The 17132-nt window shown below is 39.7% G+C and overlaps 1 protein-coding gene across 5 annotated transcripts in view; it reads right to left on the reverse strand.

Moving 5' to 3' along the window:
- The window catches only part of ADAMTSL1 (ADAMTS like 1), a 417470-nt gene that overhangs the window by 161355 nt on the left and 238983 nt on the right, over window positions 1-17132 (reverse strand). For 3 of the 5 annotated variants that reach the window (XM_023943414.2, XM_023943413.2, XM_086867601.1), the window contains exon 3: window positions 146-273. In XM_023943414.2, coding sequence (XP_023799182.2) covers window positions 146-273 — 128 coding nt within the window. Of the gene's footprint in view, window positions 1-145; window positions 274-14771; window positions 15328-17132 lie in introns of those variants that run through there. The other 2 variants (XM_086867600.1, XM_023943415.2) reach the window with 1 other exon arrangement.

Raw genomic sequence — 17132 nt, forward strand, 5'->3', positions numbered from 1 at the left:
AAACAAAAAAACACCACCATAAGTTTTTGACATCGAGATGGAAATTTCAGCGTAGGTCAAGACCGGTTACTTCTTATGGTCTGACACATATGAATAGGTTGAATTTTTCCATCAATAAAGTAAAAAAACCCATTCAGCCACTTACTTGCTGCTCAGGCAGCGTCGCAGTGAATATGAAGCCCCTCCTCCACAGGTGCGCGAGCATTCGCTCCACGAGCCCCAGGCATCCCACAGTGAGTCTCGGTCTTCCTCTGAGCGAGCTGTTCTGGAGCTCTGAGGAGAGGGGGAAAAGGACAAAAAAAAAAAAATAATCAGGAAAAAATATTTAGGCATCATAATTACTGTTCTAGTTTAACTTCTCTTTCTACTGGATATCATCCTGATTATTTAAAGCACTGAATAAATTTAATAAATCTGCTCCTCTCTGGCATGTCTACTGGTTGACAACCAGTTCCTTAGTAGTGAATGGTGTATGAATTCACTTTCATCTTTTGAATATCCTGCTTTGTCTCAGTTTGAGGCTAGTGAAGCTGCTATGAGAGAGCTCTTTGAACATCAGTGACACAAAGGATTTTTTCTGATTAAGAAATGGAGTATTATAGACATTAGACAGAGTGCTGTGAAATTTTGCTGCTGTGTTAGAAGCTATGAAAGGGCATGTTGAAAGGTGCCTTCCAAAATGCTACTAAGGAAAAAAACTGAAACAGAACATAGCGAATCCATATGCTAAAAAGGCATTCTATATAACTATTTTCATTCACTCACCATAAGGAATTTGCACTATCATTGCTTCTCTGTGTAAAGGTCTACGAAAGTTGCTGGACAAACTTTGCCCAACTGTTTCAACCCTACTGTTTTTTAGCTTAAAAAAGAAAATGCACATTCCCTGAAGAGCAGGAGTTACCAGCAGCGGGTGCAGACGGTGCTGTTGTTACTGCCAGTGGCTGTGCTCAAACAACTTCATAGAGAAGCAGAACTGAAGGACTCAGAAATGCTCAGCTCTTCAAGGATTAAGTCATAAACATGCAGCACTTCCTGCCTCAAACAATGCAGTCATACCTGTACTCAGCATTTCATTTTCATTCCTGCAAATGCACTGCAGAAACATTGATTTGTAAGGACACAAATGATTTAACCATCTAGATAGATATCGTCCCTAGTGTGCAATGTGGTTTTGCTGGAAAAACTGACTAATTTTGAAAAGTTGTGAAAAAAATGGCTGTGTCTGATGGAAATAGGTAGTATTCTCCTTCAAAGCTTGAATTATGCTATGGGCCAGCACCTGGTGAGTCGCACTTCTAAATGCACTTGAAATTAATGAGAAGGCAAAACAACACTATGAGGAAGACTTTAAAGGTACAGCTTAAATAGAGAAACATTGGCAAGCATCACCTCTGGCCCATGTTACAGCAGTCAGCTTTAACTTCCACAGCATCATAGTAGACACCTAGTTGGAAGGTACCCATCAGAATCATCGAGTCCAACTCTTGTCTCTGCATTGCAAGTGTCACACCATGTGTCTGAGAGCACTGTCCATACACTTCTTGAGCTCTGTCAGGCTGGCGCTGCGACCACGTCCCCAGGGACTCTGTTAGAGTGTCCAGCTATCCTCTCAGTAAAACCCCTTCTTGATATCCAGTCCAAAACTCCTCCTGACACAGCTTCAGGCTGTTCCCTCAGTTTCTGTCACTGGGCCCCACAGAGAAGAGATCAGTGCCTGCCCCTCCTCTGCCCCTCATAAGGAAGTTGTAACTTCAGAGAGGCCTGTCCTCAGTCTCCTGCAGGCTGAACTGACCTTAGCTGCTTGTCATGCAACCCCCTTTCAAGGCCCTTCACTGTCTTTACTGTCCTCTTTTGGAACTCCCTAGTAGTTTAATGTCTTATATTATGGCACCCAAAAACTGCCCCCAGGACTCAAGCTGAGACCACTACAGTGCAGAGCAGAGTAGGACAATCCCTTCCCTTGCCTGGCTGGTGATGCTGTGCTGTCAACCAGGACCACCTGGTTGCTGGCTACACTAAGGGATTATTTGGGACACAGTGATAACTCAACACTGAAATAATTTTATTTTCAGTGAAGCTGACTAGTAGTATGAAATATGGTGAAATATACCAGCCTTGAATATTGTTATTCATGAGTAAAATGAAAATTAATTCAGTCTGTGAGAGATAATGCAGGGCCTGTCTAATGAGTATGTAACAATTATTTGACACACTCATTTTATCTTACCCTTATTAAAATTCAAAAACAACAACAACAAAAAAAATAACACAGCAACTGCAAGGGTAAATGTAAAAATTAAAGTTTCATAAGTGATCAGATTCTGATTATGACTACATGTGACTCAGTATCCAGATTCACATTTGAGATAGGAGAAGACATGACAACTTACCGAGGCTATTTTACCTGTTTTTTGAAGAATCATTTTTATAAAATGAAAATGAATATTTGAAATTTTATTCTCTTAAAATTAAAATGTTTGTGATTCTAGCTTACAGGAAAAAAAAAATCTTCAAATTGCAGATGGGTGAATGACCTGGTCATCCACCCCTGGTTGAAAGCCCAAAGGCATAACTTAGAATGGTTGCAAAGTAAACTCACATGATCCAAGTACTCTAACCCCACCCCAAATCATAAGGCATAGCACAAATACACATTCTGTGGCTCCAAGTTTTTCTGACATAAATTTTAATCCAACCCAGAGGAGATCTGTGAGCCTAATATTTGCATTCCAAAATTTGCTTTAAGACCTATATATTCCCAACAAACATGTGATCTCAACCTGGAACAGGTTCCCAGTTCTCTGTTAACAAGTGGAATAAACATAATCCATTTCAATGCCATCAATGTTTAATGTTAAAGAAAATAGAGTGTTTTCTTTCCTGTGAGCTACATGCTTAAGACTGAGCTTGAAATTCTAGCAATACCCAAGAAGTCATTTCAAATTGGAAGAAAACTGTTTGTTACAGATTTATTCCAGCTTCAGAGGATATATATATACACAATTACTAGCTAAGAATGCATTGTCTAGCATAGATTTTTCAAAAGTAGATTATATTGGTAGTTATTTTCTACCCACTTTTGACAAAATGAACTAAACTTAAGATCTTACATTAAAGTAGCAGTCAAGAGTTCTGCAGTGGAAGAACTCATAAATACTTACTTAAAGCACTGGAGTTCCTGTCATAAAGAGTAAAGAGAAGGAACAAAAAAAAGTGAAAAAAAAAAGAAAAAGTGAGGGGAGTATATGCCCTTCAAGCTGAAAAGAGTAAAGCTGTCACCACTTAAATCTTTCTTTAAGTAACAGTTCCATCACAGAAAAAGTCTTTTACCTCTGCTGGAAGTACTCCGTATTAGTGGTTCTCAAAACACCAGTGTATGTCAAAGAGGCAAAATGCACAAATAGTCATCAAGGCTCATTATGCCCTGTTGCTGGTACCAGAAGACCTTCCTTATCCCTTCTGTCCATTCTAGGTGGATGTCAGGCTGAGTTTCCCAGGAAAAACCCATTGCTTTATCCAGACAAAACTCAGGAGGCCCTGACATCAAAAGTATCAAGACAGAAATGTCACCCTTACACAATGGCCTAAACAGATGACCTAAATAAACAAATATATCTGCTAACTCAAATCAAAACCAGATTTTCCTTTAACCCTTAATATCTTAATATAAACATCTTTATCTGATGGTGATCCTGCATCTACCACCCCATACCTCAGCTCCTGTGGGAATGGGCAAGAGGACTCCCAAAGAGAGTCCAATGAGAAACATGAAGAACACCTTGTGTTATTTGACCAGAAAGAAAAAAGGATCATGTTTGAAAAATGAAATCACTGTCAGTAGACAGAATTAAAAAAAAAAAAAAAACAAAAAAAAAAGAAAGGCTTTAAAGTACAGGTCAAACAAAGGTCTTTTCATAATACAAACAAAAGTAATCTGACATAATCAAATATGACTAATAGAGCTAGGTCCAATCGGATACTTCAAAAGATCCAGCTTCAATGTTTAATAGTAAGTTCTGAATTTACTAAAGAATTGTCATGCATTCACATTGCATTCAGTGGTGTTTCATACCCTTTCTGCATACAGTACACAGAAATCATTTAGACTATCTGGAATACAAGTATGACACATCCTTGAATCACAACAGCTACCTGAACATTTAGGAGCTGCATCCCTGATAAGAACCAGGTTTCTTTTAAATGTGTATGTGTACACAGGTGTGTAGGTGCACAGAGGGAGAAGAATGAAGAGCAGCAAGACCTCTGTTCATGTCCTGAGGTCTGTAAAAGAAGTTCAACCTCAAGAAAAGAAATCTTAGTTCCATATTGGAATTGAATTTAAAATTATGTTTGGAACATTGATAGCCCTACAGAATCCAACTATTTGTCAGTGTCACACAGAAGAATGTGTATATAAATGCAGATCATGTGGTTTAATTTCTCCTCTGGTTCTGAGGCACCCAGTCTTCCTCCTCATTCAGTAAAAACGCTGCTGAAGTCCTTTTTTTCAAGCAGCCAGTGTGTTTCCTAGATTAAACAGCAATATAAACAGTGAAAAATGCAGTTCAACTCTTGTTGGACTACAGTATTGTTACAGAATTTAGGCCAGTTATTTCCCAGACAATATGAACCACTGAGTTTGGTTAATAAATTTATATCATCTGGTTCTTATCATATCCCCACTGTTTCAGGGTAAGATGAAGTGTCAGTGACAAAATGCAAGGCTCCTCTGAGGCCATTGCCTAAACTTGCCTTCAGCTACTGTAAAAATTATGTTAGGGGCAGAAAACTAGTATTTTTTCTTCTATAATGTTCTTTCTGCCCAGACTTTTCAGATAAATTTAAATGCATCCTTATATGAATTCTTGCCAAGCCACATATTCTTCTTTGAGTAATCCTTGAGCATCCTTTGATGCTAGTTTGTCACTGAGATGAAATATATACTTAACACAGTACAGAAATGCTGTCTGCAGTGAACCAGGGAGAAACTGTTATCAACAGTTCCCTAGGAGTATAACAGCAGGGAAAAAGGCCAGTGACCTCAGCTCTCAATAAAAAGCATGTATTTCAAAGCTTCAACCAATGTAAATGTATCATTTATAAGGTTTAATTTGCACAATGTTATGTATCTTTATTGCATTCCATCCAAGTTAACAGCTGGATTAAAGCCCATGTGGGAAATTGTTTGGAAATCTCTGGATTTCGAAAAAAGGCAAGGCAGAACAAATTCATAGCCAGTTGAATTAACACTGGTAATTACTATTAAAAAAAAGTTAACATGCGAGACATTTCTGACTGTTGAAACTTTTTGAAGGCGAATACCTTGAAAAATTCATACATGAAATATTTCGATATATCAAGTTTGCAATGCACAAAAATAAAATGTTTAATCTATCTAGGCAAAGAGTTGCACACCATTTTAAATGGTACTGTATGACCAAAGTGCATCTACTCTTCCAGAATAACTGCACCATACTGAAGACAGGGCTTATGAAAGTAAGCCTGATGCTTCTGAAGAGCATGATTCCCTGGAAGTACTAGGATTTCCCATGGCAATAACTCTTCAGTACCAAGCAGGTATCTTTCCATTTCATGCACCTCATGAAATCAGAGGTCCCCAAGTCAGCCTTATCAATCAATGACTTCAGCCTATTTTCTTTACCCAAAGGTCAGATTCAGGGTCAGGACAGATGACTACTGTTTAGATAGTATGGTAAATAGCCTGTCTTCCCATTGTCTTGTCTGTATCCCATATAAAAGCAAAAAAAGGACTTCTGCCACCAGACCTGCCACACTGCCAGCCTCCAGAAGGACCACACAAACTAGAAAATCCTACCTACCTGACATGCTTACCAAAGTACTGGAAGTTAAAAGATGAAAAGAGAAAACACCGCTTGTAGCCAATCTGCCTGAGTTGTTTACTGCACCTGATACTGTGTGACTACAAGTGCCATTGCTGCCATGAACAGCTGCATGCTGTTCCATATGGCCAGATCAAAAGGATGTCTACGGAACTATTCAAGATACTCCTACAACCATTTCCCCTAGCAAACAACCTGGAAACAAAAGTAGCTGCAATGAGCATCAGACAGCTTGAGGTGAAAGAGGCTATTTCTCATACACTGTCTCCCCAGTTCCCTAGAGGCTACTGCTCCCTTCTACTGGAGATGCAACTCTGAGCTGAACAGTACCACCCCACTTGCCCCAGGCTTTACAGTCTTGGAAATTAACTTAGGAATTTTTGCCTCCTTTTCACTTGCAAGTCAAAGCAAAAGGCTTCTGAGGGGATCAAGAGAGTATTTCCTACGGAAAACCCCTGGCACAGGAAACCCTTGATCTGAGTGTCTCCAAACCCCAAGGAAGGCACTGGCACAGGAGTACAGGCATGTGAGTATGTATTCTGAACTTTGGGTAAGTCTGCTCAGATATTGCTAGTGCAGATAAATGGGCCAGGATTTATTATTTTATCCTCTTAAAAAAGAATAAACAAAAAAATCCAAATCTCTCTCTGGATAGTTTTTAATTTACTCTTTCTTCTTGCCCCAAATCATCCATCCCTTAAAAGAAACAGAGGGAAGACACCTTGCTGAGGATTGAAGAGGAAATCTCACCAAGATATTCTTGCAGTGCTTATTCTGCTCCTGTGAACAAAGGGAAAGAACAATAGGTGGATTTTTCTTTACCCTAAAGGAAAACACCTGATACACATACAGTGAGCTCAGCTCAAGGACATTAGTAAAAAATTGCTGTGTTAGTCCTTTTCAGTGCTGTTCCTTTTTGTCTTCTCATTTTCTTAAGAGAAAGACAAACTTATTACTAAGGGCACAGAAAAAGATAAATTATAGTATGTTTTCCTTTTGCACAGGAAAGCAAAGGTTTATTGAGAGGGCAATAACTTCATGTCCCTCCCTGACCATGACCTGATATGGCTATTGCACAAGGACGAAGCGTCACACTGAGCTCCTGAAACCACTGTGTCTGTAGTATCAGTGCTGTACACAGTTGCACCTTCTTACATCAATATCTCCACACATCAATTCATCTCAGAAGGGCAAGAACAGTGCCAGTGCATAGTCACAAAGGATTCCTAACGCCCTAAAGCAAACCATATAGCTGTGCTGTGTTTATGGGAGGACATAGCCTCCAGTGTGCAACAACACAGGGAAGAATCGATTAACAGCTATCTTAGGACATTAAGAGCTAAACAGCCATTCCTAAACCTGGACTGGAAGTTGTATCCCAGGAGAAATGTGCCAAATGTGAGCTCATTTCTTCTCAGAGAAGGGCAGCAGCCAGCTGGAGGGGCGGCGAAGGGGGTTGCTGGCAGAGGATGGAGCTGACACCATATCACTTCAATGTGTGCACACTGAGTAACCTTTTAACAGCGCCTTATAAACCTCAGATCAGTCCTATCTCTCACCCCTCTTACCCATATATAAAAACACACCAGGAGAGAGAGCAATGTGAATGCAAGAGTTTTCTTTTTTGCTCACCCAGACTGTAAGTTACAACATTTTGTTGTATTTAAGTCCTGCTGTGCTGGTGTAAACACCAGACATGGGTGATCCAATACAGAGCAAATCCAAGCTGGCTCAGCCTCAGACTTGTCGCCTTATTGACTCAGGTTTTTTAAGGCTAGGACTGGTTTACATGCAGGATAGGTGAAATCACTTTTCAGAACTCGGAACCCACCCAACGGCGCGGGTTCAAAAGTACATTTTGCACTCTAGGACTTCGGGTTTGTCTTCCACGTAGCAAGAACTGTGGGCAGGGGAAAAGCCCACAAGGCACACAGAAAGGAGATGAGAGAAAAGTAAAATTGTAACCCGTGATGAGGCCTTTTTCATGCCAAATGTTTTCTAGATGGTGAGAAATGAAAGTATGTGCTGGCTGTGTTGTGCTCATCGGCTTTAAGAAAAAAATGGCCAATTTAAGCCTAACACCGAAAGCTCCACCATGTCTCCCAAAGAGAAAGATATTAACATTGAAAAAATTCATATTGGCCATTTTCCTTCTCAGTAAACTGACCTTAATCTTCATATATTCACCCTCCTAAACTAACCCTCTGCGGAGATCACAACGTTCCACAGAGAGTCCACTTACAAAAGACGATGTCATCTGAGTTTAGAAACCCTGGTTCTGAAAGTCTGAGCTAGAAGACATTGTTGCATCAGCATAGATTTTGATCAGCATAGATTTTACTAAGACTAGGACAGCCCAGCCTCCTCTGGAGTGAAACACAGCACTAAGTCAAGGTGACATAGGTTGCAGCAGGCAGATGACACTATGGTCAGGAGGTATTTCAGAGCAGGGAAGAGAACTTTCCAAAGACTTGTGTGATTTCAGACAACATCCACAATTACAAGCCTTATTCAAAACAAACGAAACCTCCTGTTCTTCTGATAGTCTGCCATCTCTCTCAGTTACCTCATGGAGATGTGTATGTGCTTATTTTAACAAGGAGGGGCCATATAAAGAGTTGAAACATTAAGCTTTGGTGGAGGCATGAAAATCAAAAGGGAAATATTTATGCAAAAAACAGAGAGGAAAGGAGGCAGGAAGTCACACAGGCAGAAGGCGGGAAGAAAGGCAGGAAGAAAGGACCACTTTTTTAGTTATTCTTTTTTCATGAATTTACACTGAACTGCCAACATGGAAGTGGCTAAACAGTATCAGAACATAAGCTGCTGCTACTCTCTTGTGCTGCCCTCTAATCCCATGTGATGAAAATACTTTTTCCCTTACTGTACCCAAATAAAAGAAATGAAACACCCACATTTTGAAACAGTTTGCTACACAGAAAGGATATGCATTTCTCTCTATGTCAGTCTTCAGCTCAAGTAAGGTAAGACACTCCCTCTTGACCTGGTGCTTACCAGCACTGATGGGAGGATATGTCCATTGGAGAATGACAAGACTGCTAAAGTTTGGAGTGGCAGAATTTTACAGTTAAAGCCATTGCAATTCAAGTTGTTTTTTTTTACATACTTCTGTTAAAATACTTCCCTCACCACTTCAGCCAATTCATATCTTTCCTTTTTAAAACATGTCTGGACCTTTAAGGGATATACTGGACATACCACAGGAACTCGAAAATCCTCTGTATTTTAAAAAGTTACAGGAAGTATGAAAATGTCATATCCAAAAGACATTTACAATAAAAGAAGTCAGCCTTGGGCTTGTTAAGGGTCGTTATATTTGCCCTAAGCAACTCATGCTTTTAACAGTTCAGCCTGAAAGAAACACAGCATTTCAACAAACCAGCAAGCAAATAAATAAATAAATAAATGAATAAATAAATAATTCACCCATCTGATGCCAGCATCAAAACAGTAGGAGACTTTATTACTTCCTCTATTTCCTTTCATATCTGACTCTCTTGATACAGTGCAGAACATGAACAACACACCAGCTAACTTCAAACAGGGACTGAGATTATATCCAACAAAGCTAGAAGGGGAAATTCAACACCCACACAGTATATTCATATGGAAACAAAATGAATATATTTATTTTATGCAACAGTTTGAATTTATTATAAGTTGCATATAATTTCCTGTCTCATTTCTTGAGAACCCTTGGAATTGATTTCAGGAGGTCTTACATTATCACACAACCCTTCCCTCTACCCTGACACCCTCTCTGATGAACTTCCTCTTTGAGAAGTCACTGAAAAGCAGGAATTTTAAAGGTTGAAGCTTTGGAAGAGATTTCATACAGGCAGTGAAAACTAAAGTGGAAACAACGTGAAAAGTAACATACAGTACAATCAATGAACATACCACTTATTTCTCTGCACAGCTAGAAGGATTGCCCCTTCTAGCGTAGCACCCCTTCAGGTGGCAAAACTACTAAGACTTCTACATGTGCTGGTTTTGTAAGAAAATTAAATCTCACAAATACATACACTGCTTTCCCTCCCCTTCCAATTTCACCCAACTTTAGCTACTTCTATAAGAAGTTTGGAAAAGTTCAGTTATTACAGAAAAAGAGAAAAAAAGGTGGTCATACATGGAATGAAATTCTAAACAGGGTACTTAAAAGGTGGATGATAGAAATTCTCAGACATATGATGAAATTATTTACATTCCCTGAGATAAAAGGACACCTAAGTGATCAGATTTTACTAAGCTTTGACTATTATTGGTCTGTGTTCAACACCACATACGGTTCAGGACTTAAGAGAAGATCCTCTCACTCCACAAAATGTATAGCCCTTGCTTATTTCCCCCATTTTGCCTAAACATATGACTAAGAGTTAGAACATGTTGTAACACTTTGAGTATGCAAAACTGGTCAGCCATCTGTAAAGACAAGTGATGCAAAAAGATGGAGAAGCCAACAGCAAAAACCAGCCATTCCTGTACAAGAGTTAGGAAGAAATTGTGTTTCGTACCCAAGTACAATATTCTAATTAAATAAATAATTCATGCCAATTTTTGGGTTAGTTGTTGTCCACCAGATGAGAAGACTTATTTTACAACTGTCCTTGGCTTGGGCTGAGACAAATAATTTCTTTTTCTTTTTCCTGCTCCCCATCATGATACTGTAGCACCTGGTGGTTGGTATGTTTTCACTTTTTTTTTCAATACCTTTAGCTTTTAATTGTTTCCATAAGGATGATCTTACCATTCTTTTTCCTTCCTCAGACTGCAATTTCCCATTTCCCCCCATGTAATTGTTTCTCATAAAATTCTGAGTTTTCTTACGAGGTTAAGAAAATAGCTACAGAAAAGCAATAGAAGCAACACTGCTGTCTGCAGATTTGACAATACAACAGAAACAATGATGTTTTATTTGGACACCTAGTGACACAGTTACAAGGAATTAAGGTTTTGTTTGCCTCAATAAAAATTTAGTCATGCAGAGATCGATAGCCCTCTTCTGAAGAATTATTTGTCTGTTCATGTGGCCTTCTCAGACTTTACACTGACTCATGAAATTTCTGAGCACTGAAGGTTGTCCAGCTGACAGATCCATGACTAGAGGTAACTACATTCCAATCTTCAGGCTCTCCACAGTGTTTTATGTCCTACCTTCATTTAGTATTCTTTTGCAGCCCTATGAATCTAGCAAAGTCATTGAAAGAACATGTTAAACTTCAGTGACACTGGTGAAACAGATCAGTAACTCAACAGCCTACATTAAGTGCTGACTTCCTTTCACTAAACTCCAAAACAAAAAAAAACTTTCATCACACAACCTTAGTTTAGCTCATGCAAGCTTCTGCACTTGGTAGAAAAAGAACTAAGTTTTGTTCTTCAAGAATCTGAAGGAAGAGGTTAGTAAAACATGTCCAAGTATAGAATTCTAGAGTTATATAGGAATAAATTGTAATCATACATACTTAGTAGCATCTAGTCCTTCCTATAAGAAATGGTTTTGTTTAATAGACATGACACATCTGAAGTACGGCAGCATGGGTCACAAGCCACAATGGTGAGATATTTTCACTTTATAACATGAATAAATCTCAGCTTTGTATAGCTGAACTCTTCATTTCAGTTCATCCTCACCCAACCGGTGTGAGCAAATGCTAGTCTGTACGTATACATGATCCTGCATGAGAATATATTTGTGTTCTTTGGATCTCATACTGGAAAAAAACCCTTAAATATACCTACAATTGTAGAGACAGATGAGTAGACACAGCAGTAGGTAGATCTATCTACACATGAAAGGAAAAGCTATCAAGCTTTATATTCAGATGTAAACAAGAAACATATCCATTTCACTGGCTAATTGTGCTTGTGGTCATCCAAGACAGACCCAGTTAGATAATAGGGGAGTGTAATGCCAAAGAGCCTGGAAGGAATGGACTATTGTATTTGACCATTTTCCATGTACAAATTAGCACAGCAAAAGAAAGAAATCCTGCGGAAAAACACATGTACTTTATTACAGTCCCTAGTGTTACTTCTGTAAGTATCATAACAGCAACAAAGAGAGCTAAAAAAGCTGCTGAAAAGATGCAAATAACAAATGCAAATGTGTTTAAATGTCCTTCTGACATGACGTGATTTGACTTCTGACTGAGATCACGGCTGGTTATGGTTTTGGCCACATTCCTTTCAGTGAGACAACTGTGTTTTGCTTGTGCTAGGCTTTTATTTTTAAACTAACAGAAAGGAAAATCTCTGGAACAAAATGCCTGCTTTCTTTTGTTGTTCTTAAAAGTACTATTTCCTTAGCATGCAAAAGTTCATGGAGCAATAAGCAAAATTCTACAAATATCTGATCTTTCTCTGGAAAGAGAAGCTGCCTTTTCATACTACTTTTTCAAGACAAGCACCTTAATGTTATGGCTCAGATTCTCAAGAGTAGCCATGAAAATATTTAGTCCACATAAATCCAAGGGAAACTGATTCTCTGAGTATGGAGCAAGTTTTAGGACAGTTGACAAAATACACTAGGGACCCCCAGTGACCTTACTCAAGCACCACTCAACTGAAAATGAATACAACTTCTTCTGAAGATGGTTAAGAACCCCAACAGGGTAGTGAGCTGCACTCACTACTACACCACTCCAGGCAGCTGCTAGCAAGAGAAGGAGGAGGGGTTATTGCTGCTGTTGCCTGTGAGGCTGCTAAGGCTCGATTGCCTTAGCATCTCATGTACATAGGCTGTACACGTGCCTGGGCTGTGCAGCCTGCTTCCTGAGGCGAGGATGCTGAGCAAAGAATTTAGGAGCTACTTTGCTCTACTCTATCTCCCTGAAAATTTAGGAACATGTGATAAATTATTCTAAGACCAATTCTGTAAGCATTTATTGGGTAACCTTAATGCTTACAACTGTGAACTTTTGCTGATGTTACTAGAGTGCCACATGACATGAAGCTGCTGGTGTTGGTTATTGTGGGAAAGATAGGGCCTTTAGAAGATATACAAGGTGATACACACAAATCAAAATGTTAATTGTCATAGATTTCAAACTCATTCTGTCTACTTGGCTAAAGGCTAACATATAGGTCACAAACTGCTTTAATGACTTCGTGTTTTTTTCTCAAAAAACATCTATGAGTTTTCTACCACGGTGAACTCATGCTGCAATAAACTACAGCAGGAACGAGTATACCAAGGTATCCTACAACTTATCCCTATCTCTAGCCAAGCTGTAAGTCAAATACTGGAATGTTTACCTAATCTCCTGCTGAAAGCAAGTGAGAGATTTTCCTGACTATGGAAGGAGCAAAAGAATGGTCTGATTCAAAAAAGAAAGTTAAGCTTGCTTCACATCACTATTCCAAAGGTACAAAGAGATTTGGTGGAAGGTGGGGGGAAATCTCTTGAGGCAGGGTAAGTCATACAAATAAAAACTAGTATAATGTGGAATATAATGCATAATAGTTGGCAACAGAATGCATTATTTCTTTTCATGAATCAGGGACTGAGAACTTAATTCACAAGCAGCAGAGTGATGTACAAATATTATGAGTACAAGCTTAATGGGGCCAAATACTACAGCCTTTACACATTCTTGTTGAGTCATATCTCCTGTTCATCTTCCTTAAATTAGTCCTGCAGGATTGTCTCGGTCATTATTGACTTGTTACAGTCATCAGGTTATAAACATCTCATTTTCTTAAATGAAAGAGAATCTATGCTGACTCTATACCATTTTGTGTGAATTCAGGATTATAAAAGGAAAACAGACTTTTAAACAAAGTAAGACTTTTAGACCAGTCCAGATAGCATTCTTATTTCTAGTGTTCAAACAGTATTTAGTGACTCTATATGCAAAAAGCTGTTCCTTTTTTTATTTTATTTTTTAATAAAACAATAATTTAAAATAAACATTTTGAACAGGGTTATCCTAATGTTTAGGTCTCCATGTAACTACTAAAAATAGTGTTAAGATTAGTTTACGGTGATTACTATAAATTAGTTGACACAGATAAATAAGAAGATGGAAGCTGCTATAAAATTCATCTATTTCTTAATGATGTTTTGCTATTTCTTAATGATGTATTGCTAACTGCTACATCCAAAAAAATTCTAAGAAAAGGGCCACATACGTATGCCAAGATGACCCTGGTATCAAAAGTGTATGTACATTAATATCCTTTCTGCAGATTTTCTGCTTGCCAACTTGCCACTCATAAAATTGAGTCAAAATGGAACATATAATGTCAATCAAACACCATAGTTACGTCTCTCAGCATCCTATCAAGATAAACATAGGAAGCATGCAAGCAAATAATGTAGCAATGATCAAGTTTACTGCCCTGAAGTATATCATGTATCACAGAATGTATCTTTCAAAAGTTGGTATGAACTTGACTCTCTAGAGAGGTACAGAAATAATGAGAGGTCATTTAAGCTGGTTTCAGGAAAAAGTTCAGTACGTGCTGTACCTGTTTTCTCTGCATGTGCAAAACTGAAAAATATTTTTCTTTTTCTTTTTTTTTTTTTTTTTTAAGGAAGAAAATTCCAGGAACGTTACAGCTTGATAAAGTTTAATTTAAGGAGAGAGAAAGGGCTTCTCTCTAAATCCCGAGCAGTTAAATCACCGTTCACAGGTCACTGCTCTCCAAGTTTAGAAAGTTGACGCCAACATCAACTTTTTGGTTCTACCTGCAGCAACCCACAACATCAAGGCTCCAAGTCTGCCGTGCTGTAGAGAGGATAAGACTTACACGACTTGTTCAAAACAAACGCTCTCCAGCTGCAATTGTAAGAGATTAAAAGCACAGCCGCCCGCATGTATGCGGGCAGACAGCAGTATCGGCAGCAGGCGGCACGTATTTTAGCAAAGAAGTGGCATTTACCAGGATGAGGGAAGCTAGGAGCAGGGTGCCGGCGGTTGTCCAGCGGCAGCACTCCATGGTCGGGTCGGTGCCGGAGCTGGCGTGGGACACGCACAAGCTGCGAAGCGCTCGCTGCCTGCTGTCACATCCAGCGCCGGTGCAAGCCCTCAGCCCTGCTTCAGCCCTGCTTCTCCGCCTCCATCAGCCCCGCTGACATGTCCTGACCCGGGCGCGGGTGGGTGGGCTGGCGTGGGCTGTGAGCTGCGGGGAAGCGCTCCCTGAGCCGGCCTTTAGCCAATGCCCCTCCCGCTATCCAGACGTGCAGCGCAACAAAGCCAAGAGGTCTGCGGAAAGCCTAGCAGCTCAAGACAGGGGAAGGAAAAAGAGAGCGGGAGAGGAGGAGTAGTAGGAGGAGAGAGGCAGAATGGCAGAGCTGAAGGAGCGCTCTGCCTGCGGCTCCCGGAGCTCCGCTTCGCCGTTTGCCATGAGCTGCTCACGCCTATCGCTGGGTCAGTAGCTCTCCTGAGCGCGCATTGTTCCAGACAGGAGGGAAACTTAATCTCTGTCAATACATAGCGTATGCCGTAAAAAGCACCAATCGGAAAATGCTTACATCCTCCGGGGAGAATGCACGGTTTGCTAAAGCCTTGTGTTCCTTACAGAAAAGTGCTCTCCTTCACACCAGTTTGCTCAGCAATAGAGGGCTCTGACTTTGCTTTAAAACTGTAAAGCAGAAATGTTTTTAACAGGACTGAGTTACAGTGTTTTCTGTAACCATATTTTTCTTTGCAGAAGTTTAAAATCTAACCTACTCTTCACTGGAAGGAAAGTGAGATTACTGGGGGAAGAATTTTGCACAGAAAGGCAAAGACTTACACACCTCAGAAGAGGTGGGAACTCTGCCTTTTAAGTATTAATTTGATAGATAGGAGTTTCATATAACTGTTCTCTTTCTGTTCAGAGTCCATTTAGGTCGCCTCCTGCCCATGTTCCTGCATTGCCTGAATTCTCCATCTTTTTTTTTTTTTTTTTTTTTTTTTTTAACTGTCTGTTTATTTAATTTTCCAAAGGCGAAATTGCAAACGGCATCCAAGAACTTTCTAAAAGCAGTAGGCATTCTCCCACGTGGGGCTGAGCTGGATGCCTTGCAGTCACAGCATTTTGGTGCTGCAGGGCATATCTGGGCATAGAGAAAGCCCAGAAAAGTTGTGATTCTGGTACGTCAGCAAGCTCAGACAATGGAGAAAAGTAAGGTACCTGTGTATTAGGGGAGGAGAATAGTATGATAGCCGTGAGTCTTAAAAGTGGCTGAACTCAGAAGCTAGCAAAGGAAAAGGAAACTCTGCCGAGGGCCAGGTCTGGGGACAGAAAGGAAAAAGGAGGAAGGGTAGACCACAAACCATTTAGGAGCACTGCACATCAGTAGAAATTAAAACCAGCCCAGAGGAAAAGCTGGATGAACAGATGGACTGTGATACAGACTTTGCAAAAGAAAAGGAACTGGGTGGAAAAATAAAAAAAAGGTCACAGATGTTGAGAAGTCAGATAGGAGGATAGAAGAGTCTGGCTTTGTATAACAGGAACAGAAACATAAATGCTGAAGACATCTGAAGGCCAAAATAGAAAATATATAAACTGGATGGAGATAGACTTTAGGAAATAAGGCTGAAGAAGAAATTTAAAATAAGAAATGAAAGTAATTAGGAACATACTGAGAAACAGATTTCAGCCTTCACTGCCCAGCAGTCATTTGGTTGGGTACCTTTGGACTTGGCAGGCAAGGAGGCAGGGCCAGAAAAACTGAAAAGACTCAGTAGGAAGGGGCTATGATGGAAAATGCACTAGCTGGCTGAGCATAGCAGAGATGAGAAAAGGTCTGAAACAGGTTCTAAGATTCCTCTAGTACATCTTTATATATCTCTACAGCAACTTCAGTGACTTCTTCACAGAGAAAGGAGAGAGATGGACCACCACACACCATCAGGAGTGATGAAGTGACCATAGGATGACATCAGTAGAGAAATTATGACTTCTATTGTCTTTGAAAATTCAGGAAACTAAACATATGAATCTGTTAAAAATCTAGTGTACCTTTTACAAATAATACCATTACCCCCCAAAGTAAAGCCCCCAAATCTTTTGCTTCACCAAGTGTCAGTGTCAGTGTCAATACACACTCCAAGAGCTGCACAAAATGATTTTGTCTATACATCTCCTAGATACTGTTGTATGTTTTCCACCATACTCTTTTCCCTTTCTGTAAGACTAATGTCATTGGAGAAGTACTTACAGTAGTTCCTGGAATTCCTGTAAATGAAATTCTCAGGAAAAATTAAATGCAAACAGCAAGATTTGTAATTCTGAATAGATGAATCATGACTG

Source organism: Cyanistes caeruleus, chromosome Z (genome assembly GCF_971803275.1).
Source record: "Cyanistes caeruleus chromosome Z, bCyaCae1.hap1.1, whole genome shotgun sequence".
In the NCBI taxonomy this organism is placed as follows: Eukaryota; Metazoa; Chordata; class Aves; order Passeriformes; family Paridae; genus Cyanistes; species Cyanistes caeruleus.